Below are 7,844 nucleotides of genomic sequence, written 5' to 3'. Positions count from 1 at the left end.
GATTTAATTGGACATATCAGTAATTCTTATTAACACCAAGTGTGGGTATGGCAGATGTAAACAATTAGTCTGATTATCATTTGGCAACTTGAGGAAAAATGTTCTTCGCAATGGCAAATATGAACACAGAAACAATCAAATAAGATTAAAAAAAAAAAAAAACATTTTAAAAACATTGCATATCTTGTGGTGAGGAGCAGGAACAAACCCTGCTCACTGACTCACCTCATTTGTGTTACACATATTTACAGTGATGAGTCGTCTCACACATTCAGCCTGATAATGACCTAGTTATCCCAGCCTCTTCCACAGTTAAACCAGAGAGGACCTGCGAGGGTGGCTCGGAGACAGACAGGGGTTGTTGGAACTCATCATGGTGGAGCGCGATCATCCCTGCGCTCCGAGGGCTCTGCTGTCCTGTCGCCTGCTCTCATCTCTGCTGCATTCAGTCGGTCAGATTCAGAACTCATTAACCACGCTGCATATATATACAGAAAGCCACAGACTTTTAAATGATTTCTGTCATTTGTAGTTGTACTGATGTCAGCTTCCTTTTTTTCTATGTTTGAAAAGCTCTCATGTTTGCCAAAGCACAGCTGAGTGTTACTCAATGAAGAGTTCAGGGGCTGTTGGTTGGTGGTGGTATCATTATGTGCCACTTCAGTGCAGAAGGACGTGCTAATATCTAACAGACAGGTCAGTGTGCTCTCCTGTTTGCTGGATGTGATTGTGTGTATGTGTGTGATGGAGTGGGGGAAGCGTGGGTGTTGGACAGAAAAAGAGCTGTGTAAAATATATACTGTTCTATGTCTGAAATTATATAGAGGATGTATATAAAAGGTTTTCACCCCCACTGGAAGTTTACATGTTTAATTATCTTACAAAGAAGATTTTATATGGCTTTTTTTAAGTTTATCAACAGAAAAACAAACTTATAAAGTCAAAGTAAAAACAGATTTAAATGCCATAAAAGTCGACATTTAATGGATACAGCCTTGGCAGCAGTTTTATCCTTCACAGGTCTCCAGGGGCAACATCTGGGCACTGATCCTTCTAATAAAAAACTTTGTGAAGTTGCACAGATGTAGTGAGTGAAAAGCCTTTTCCAAGTCCAGTCAAAACTCTTAATTGGATTGAGTTTGGACTCTCTGGGGCATTGACACATTTCCTTTTTGCTAGTTTCCATTATCTACCTTTGAATTAAAAAAAATATATGTATATGTATATGTTCCTCTACAGGTTAAGAAAATGCATTATTTGTGATGAAAATCATCAAAAAAATCCCTCTATATAAATGAAATAATGTATGGTCCACTAACATTTTACAGAAACAAGCTTTTCACATAGCAACAGCAACACACAGTTCATTATCCTGCAGATACAGAGAACCACATTGAGGTATAGTCAATTTTAAGTGGATTAGAATGGAGCGTTGCTAAATAACACATTCCACCAGATGACTTACAGCAGAGGATGCCAGACTTTTTCATGAATGTGAAATTAATTGAATCTGTTATGTGTGGTGATCCATCTTACTATAATGCACTGAATCTTGTACACAGCAAACCTTCTCTAGTCTGGTAAACAGCATCTCCTACTGGTGAAAATAGCTCATTAAAGTCAGGTCTAAGCTTCAATTAATTTAAATAGGGAAAATCAAAAAGCAGGCAGACTCTAGATAGAGGTCTGTGTGTTGTGTTTCCTGTAGTTTATCAAATGTTTATTGTCAAGGAAATGTATGATGAAATACATTTATTGCCAACCATAAGGTTAAACAGATTAGAGTTATTTTCAACCTACGCATGTGGTTCCTGGTTTTCCTTTCTTAAAAGCACCTCGACTCGACCATGCTTCCAAAAGAGGAAGTACAGATCACGCACAGGTTTATTTACTAGGAGATTACAGGTTAACAGCTTTGTTTGCAATGCAGCCCAAACAAAGCTGCAACAAAAAAAAACGAAGTCTTTGAGTGGTTAAATTAAAAAAAAAAAAAAGTAATGCAAAAAGTTTCAAAATTCAGTGTTTATTGGTTTCTTGTTTCCTATCCTGCATGTCTCATAAGTTTCCCTGCTCCAACACATCTGATTGAAATGATCAGCTCATCAAGCTCTGAAGCCTGATAATGACCCGTTCATTTGAGTAAGGTGTGTTGGGGGAGGGAAACATCTAAAATGATGCGACGAGGATGGATAATCACTGGTTTATTTGCAGCCAATATTGGTTTCCTATAAACCTTGCTATAACTACACAATTTTGACTGCCGCTGGGAGAACAGTCACCCAGGAAAAGATGGGTTAACTGGCGATCCATTTCTTTTATAGACTGATGATTGAATAAACTCACATTTTGTCCTGTGTTGTCATCCGTGACTGACAAAAAATGAAAAATAAAAAGTTCCAGTTGTCCAGCAACTTGAGAATGACCGTAACTTATAAACAAAAAAAAAGCAAAATGACACTGCTTCAGAGTACATTGATCGTTTATTTTCATATAAATACATATAAAATACAATATAAACATTTAATGTCACATCATTGCTTACAGTATTACTTTCTTGAACGATAAGGAATCTGACAAGGAAATGAACATCTGTAAATCTTTAGTGTTTATGGGCTTGCACCTGAATAAAAAGGAGGTGGAACTCTTTCCACCCCCATGCCAAGCTCAATCCTGTGTCCTCAATCACCAAAAGCAACAGAGTGTTACATTCACTTTTCACTTAAGATCATAATAATTTTATATAAAAACTACTCCACAGACCTCAGTCCGAAGACACTGCCTGACTCCAGCCATCTGAAGGCCCTGTTACAGAGCGTCAACACATGAAGCGAAATACTTAAAAGCCAGCAAGCGAGGATGCTCGTGTTTTTCGGCTGGCTAAATGATTCCATGCAATTGTGCATATTACGGTCCTGTGAAACTGTTATTTTGCAGTGTGCCTCAGTAAGGAAGTAGCAAAACTTTAGTTCTGTTCTGGATCCTATGAGAACCACATCGGGCCGTCAGCCCTCCTCTCTGGTTATCTTAGTCACACCAAAGCTTCATAGGATGATTATTAAGTCAGGAGAACCCATTGTGAGAAGTTCTTTCACTGAACATCTGTACCATCAGCAGTGGTTGTGACTCAAACCATAGATAGGTGGGCATGTATTTGTGATCACAGCTAAAAAACACCCTGTTCTGCATGCATTAACCATTTAACATGTGTATTTTGAACACCACATTGACTCAGAACAGTCAACATCATTTTAGGTCAAGTGAAATAAACAACCTTTAACTTTTCAGTGCGCAGCTTTAAAAAAAACAAAACAAAAAACAAAAAAAAAAGAACTGGATTTCCTAAAAGCCTTCAGACAAGATCAAATCAAGCATAAAACATGATCTTAGCATTAGAACCTTTTTGAAGAGACCCAGCTTGACTGTACAATGAGGGTCCGACAGGTTTAAAGCCCTTATTCAGTGTGAATAGTGAAGTTGATTTCTGACAAGTAACATTTTTCCTTCAACCTTACTGTAGCAGAAAGAGGGATATTTGCAAACATCCATAGAGGAACTTTACCTTCAGTGTAAACAAACAAAACAATTTTTTTTAAAAAACACCAACGTTTGGGTCAATATGCCTCTTAAATATAACTTTGGTCATAATTTAAGGATTGTCTGTTGCAGTTGCAAGTAGAAAACCAATCAAAATAATATAGTCCAAACAAACTGGGGTTGAACCCTAATCTGCAGTGGTTTGCTTACGTACATGAGGTCAACCCTGAAACCTCCTGATGAGCCGGGTCTTGCGTCACTCGTCTTTTTCATGACTGGCGTTTCCATTCATGACACCGTTGGAGTGGTGTGCCCATGTCTGAGCCTGCAGCACTTTAGGCAGCCTCTTGCCCTTTGTGTAGGCGTGGTACCAGAAGTTGAGGAAGAGGAACAGGAAAATCATGCCGTACAGCCCGATGATGTAGATGAAGATCGGGAACTGGTAGGGGCAGTCCGACATGAAGAAATACTGGCAGATGTGGCTGGTAACCATGACAAACTGGATCTGGGAAGCAACAAGGAAGAGAAAGGTCGAGTTTATTGCCAGGATTCACTACAGGTCTTCATCAAGTGCACTTTGAGGACATAAAGATAAAAAGAATATATAAAAATTAACACTCGGCATACCAGCTGAATGGTAGTGAGGTATTTCTTCCACCACAGGTACTTCTGGTAGCTGGGGCCCATGGCAGTCAGGCCATAGTAGGTGTACATGAAAACATGGACGACACAGTTAAGCATGGCGTGGAATGTCCCCATACCACCTGGGAAAAAAATAAAAAAAGGGAGTGCATCATTAATAATAGCCACAAAATGTTAAAAGAAAGTAATGTAATGTAATGTCACGGGAAATATTGCTTGCAGTTTATAAAAAAAACAAAACAAAACAAAAAAACACGGCAAAAACTGTCCAATTTATATCCAAGCCTCTCATTACACTTATTTATTAGAAGAAACACTTTGTTTTCATCTTTTTTTTTTTTTACTTGTTTTTGAAGTGGCACATCTGATCCTGCGAAGTTGAAATCCTACCTGCTGCAAACCGAACTCCAAACCACCATGTGAAGGGCATGATTGAGTGGTGATAGACATGAAGAAATGTCACCTGGCTATTCTTCTTCCTCAGCACAAAGAAGACCTGGAAAGGCACACTAGTTCAGTTTGTCGTTTGGTGATAGATGTACTGCAACACGATACACAAGGAAGTGTTTCTAACTGGCGTCTGACAAGTATTTTGTGGCTTACCGTGTCCAACATCTCAATGAACTTTGAGAAGTAGTAAAGCCAGCATGTTGCTGCCATCTAGAGGAGACATAAGAACACTTCAGTGCTGGTTCAAAAAAAAAAATAAAAAAATGACATCCAGATCTTATACTGGAGTTTTGGTGCCAAATTTAAATGCTGCAATATGTGGAGATGAGTGGCTTACCCTTATAGCCTGTGGTGAATCGGAGTAGTTGACCAGGTCGCAGCGAAACGTGTATCCTGTTCCCCATCCTGACATTATAAACTGAAGAGAAGAACAGTACAAAGTGCGGTTATTCACCACTGTGCCTTCAAAAACTTATCTGTAGGTGAAAGTTTTACTTGAATTTTTTTTGGTTTCATTTGATTTTTCTTAGACACTTAGAATCGTTGCTGGTAACTTAACGTTTGGCTGTCATACACAGTAGAGCTACACCATGTGTAACAGGAAATGCAGTGCGTTGATAAATTAGGAGATGACAGAAAAAAAGTCTAGTCATGTTTAAGTTATGCAGTTCTGAGGCAACATACAGACTACACCTGCCAATCTGGTTCAACCTTAGCAACACAGTCAAGTTTTAAACAGTCCATGAGTATTTCACAAGACTGCCGATGGCATGCGTCGCTGCTTTGTTCTTCGAAAAAAAAAAAAAAGGCGCTGAAGCAAAAAGGATAACTCACTTCATAGATCATGTAGAGCGAGAGCGCCACCACGCTGAAGTTGTAGACTATGAGGACTCCTTTGAGGTCGAAGGCTTTGCGGTTCTCCATTATCCGAGGCCCCAGCGACGTGACGAAGTAAATGTATGCGGCGATGATGAGCGATTGGGGGAGAGGAGACGACATGAGGAGCCATTTCTCCGTCCGCCAGTCTGTAACAGAAGCATGTGGACAGGTCGGTGAGATCAACGAGATTCATGCACAGAAACAAACCCAAAAAGTGATGACAGTGTCAGATTTTAAATGATGTGTTTGAATGTGCCGAGACTCACCTGCATTTTGTATGAACTCATCATAAATGAGTGCGGCTGAGGACTTTATACTATCAAACTCCATCTTCCAGGCAAGATCCTAGCAATTCACCTAGAAGAGCAAAGGTTAGAAGGTCAGTTTAGACCGGACAAGAGTTCAAGAAGCACAGAGTCAGCAAAATTTGTGTTCATGGAAGGCAAAAAGGTCTTTGTTTACAGAAATTCTCACACATTCAAAAGCTGAACATCAAGTTTCATGTTGAGGAACTATCAAGGTTGCTAACAACTACCACTTCCTCCACTTTGACAATTAACTCCCAAAAGGAAGTCTACCCAACAACCAAAAACAAGTTTGACCTGAGCTATTCAGCTGAAACTAACCGCACTTAGTATCATTTGTTCCCCATGCAACTGGTATGTGATAAGATCACAAACATTCAGTCATCGTAGTTGTACTTGAACAGCACACTGGAGCGGCTGAAAGACTGGACTGTATTGGGCGGGGAGGGGGAGGGTCACCGGGCCATTCTTTGCTGCCCCTCTGAGCGGACAAAGCCAAGAGTGTACGGGCAGTACAATGGGTCGCAGTCAGTGTCTCAGAAAGAACAACAGTGTGAGTAGAAGTTATTCAAGAAAATGTACACATGGCTACGGTGGAAATTATCTGTTGGTCTGTTGTCATGGTGATCCGGGTGTGAAACATTTTTAAAGTTTTTCTCCGACTGTGTTAAACATTCTTTGATGTGTAGCCTAAAAAGAAAAGCTGACAGGACGAGGGCAAATCCCACTGTGTAATGTTGTTCGGATCACCTCAGCGTAAATTGGCCAATTTTATAAACTGAAGGTTAATGGGACTAAAATTTTCCCCCCAGTGATCCTGGTGACAGTGCTGCAGCCATTATGGGTGACCCTTCAGTCAATGGGTTGTATAAAATGTACCATATAAATAAGACTCTTTACATGGGGCTGATGGCTGGCAGACTGTCACAGAGTTCATACATGCTACAGTAGGGTATGTTTCACAATGACAGGCTTGACTGGTTCACGAAAGATGCCTCAAAGTATGGGAACCATGACAAGAGGGACCTTCTCTTTCTCAGACACATCACTTTAAAAACACAACAAAAGTCAAATAAAATCTAAATTAAACTGAAATGAGTGAAAAAATGTGAAATAATTTTAAAAAAAGTTTTTTTTTTAAAAAACCTATCAACCCAAGGTCTGTTAGGGTTTCAGGGGATATAACCCTACGTGACAGGTTTTCAAGGTGTGTCAACAGGAACTTGAACAAGGCATGGGTAAGTCACTGGGTGAACCGTGAGAGAAGGCATGGCGGTCTGGAGTCTGAACACTAATGAAGACCTGGCAAGCCTTGACACGCCAATTAACGTTGGAGCCGGGGATGTAAAGGCTGCTACTCCCATGGCACACCTCGCCATTTTGTGTCTGCAGCAAGGCGACCTCCCAAGATTTACAGAGAAAAAAGTACATGGAGTACATTTACTGGATGTGTGGATGACGTATTACATTTATACTGGTTCATTCTAGCACATGTAGAAATTACTTAAGTTTAGTGACCACCTGAGGCATCCAAATGCATAAGTTTTGCTAGTTTTTATCCAATATTAGCTCATTTCAGTCCTCAACAAGAGGCCACGCTGATGCGGACCAGGTGACGCAACTGATGAAAAACGAGTCCAGCGGCTCCCATCCCCAACATAGTGACAGGAAATGTTTTCAGCGGCCGTGGTCACGTTTTTGCGTCGACGCCCCGCTGCTCCCTTTACTTTTCCCGTCAGGTATTTTAGGTTTTTTTCATCAGTAAATAAAGTGAAATTACCAACCTGTAGCGCTGCTGCTGCCGCTGATACTCAAGGAAATCCCCTTTGCGCAGTCAAATGTGTCTGTATCCAATCTCCCGGCTCACCTGCGCCTCCTCGACAGGTGTGTTTCCTGCTCTGTTCACGCGCTGTCAGAGCGCGCTCCTTATGGCAGCCATCGGGGGGCGGGGTCCGGGGTCCAGACAAGCCTCCTCGCTCGCTGATTGGCCGGTTTGCCGTCCACCGGAGCCAGATTCACGTTCATTCTTCAGCG

General features: G+C 40.9%; 1 protein-coding gene across 1 annotated transcript; it reads right to left on the bottom strand.

The window, feature by feature from the left end:
* Window positions 1-2,461: 2,461 nt before the first annotated feature.
* elovl7a (ELOVL fatty acid elongase 7a) lies at window positions 2,462-7,710 on the bottom strand. Its single transcript, XM_073466756.1, has 8 exons — window positions 7,595-7,710; window positions 5,772-5,862; window positions 5,461-5,651; window positions 4,964-5,044; window positions 4,780-4,836; window positions 4,567-4,672; window positions 4,162-4,298; window positions 2,462-4,039 (listed from the first exon to the last, which is right to left on the bottom strand). Exons 2-8 carry the CDS (start codon window positions 5,833-5,835, stop codon window positions 3,791-3,793), a joined length of 885 nt encoding a protein of 294 aa, XP_073322857.1. The 5' UTR covers window positions 5,836-5,862; window positions 7,595-7,710; the 3' UTR covers window positions 2,462-3,790.
* Between the last annotated feature and the right edge of the window lie 134 nt (window positions 7,711-7,844).

Source organism: Pagrus major, chromosome 5 (genome assembly GCF_040436345.1).
Source record: "Pagrus major chromosome 5, Pma_NU_1.0".
NCBI classification, from domain to species: domain Eukaryota; kingdom Metazoa; phylum Chordata; class Actinopteri; order Spariformes; family Sparidae; genus Pagrus; species Pagrus major.
Note: the sequence above shows the minus strand (reverse complement) of the source record. Positions and strands in the feature narration are given on the sequence as shown.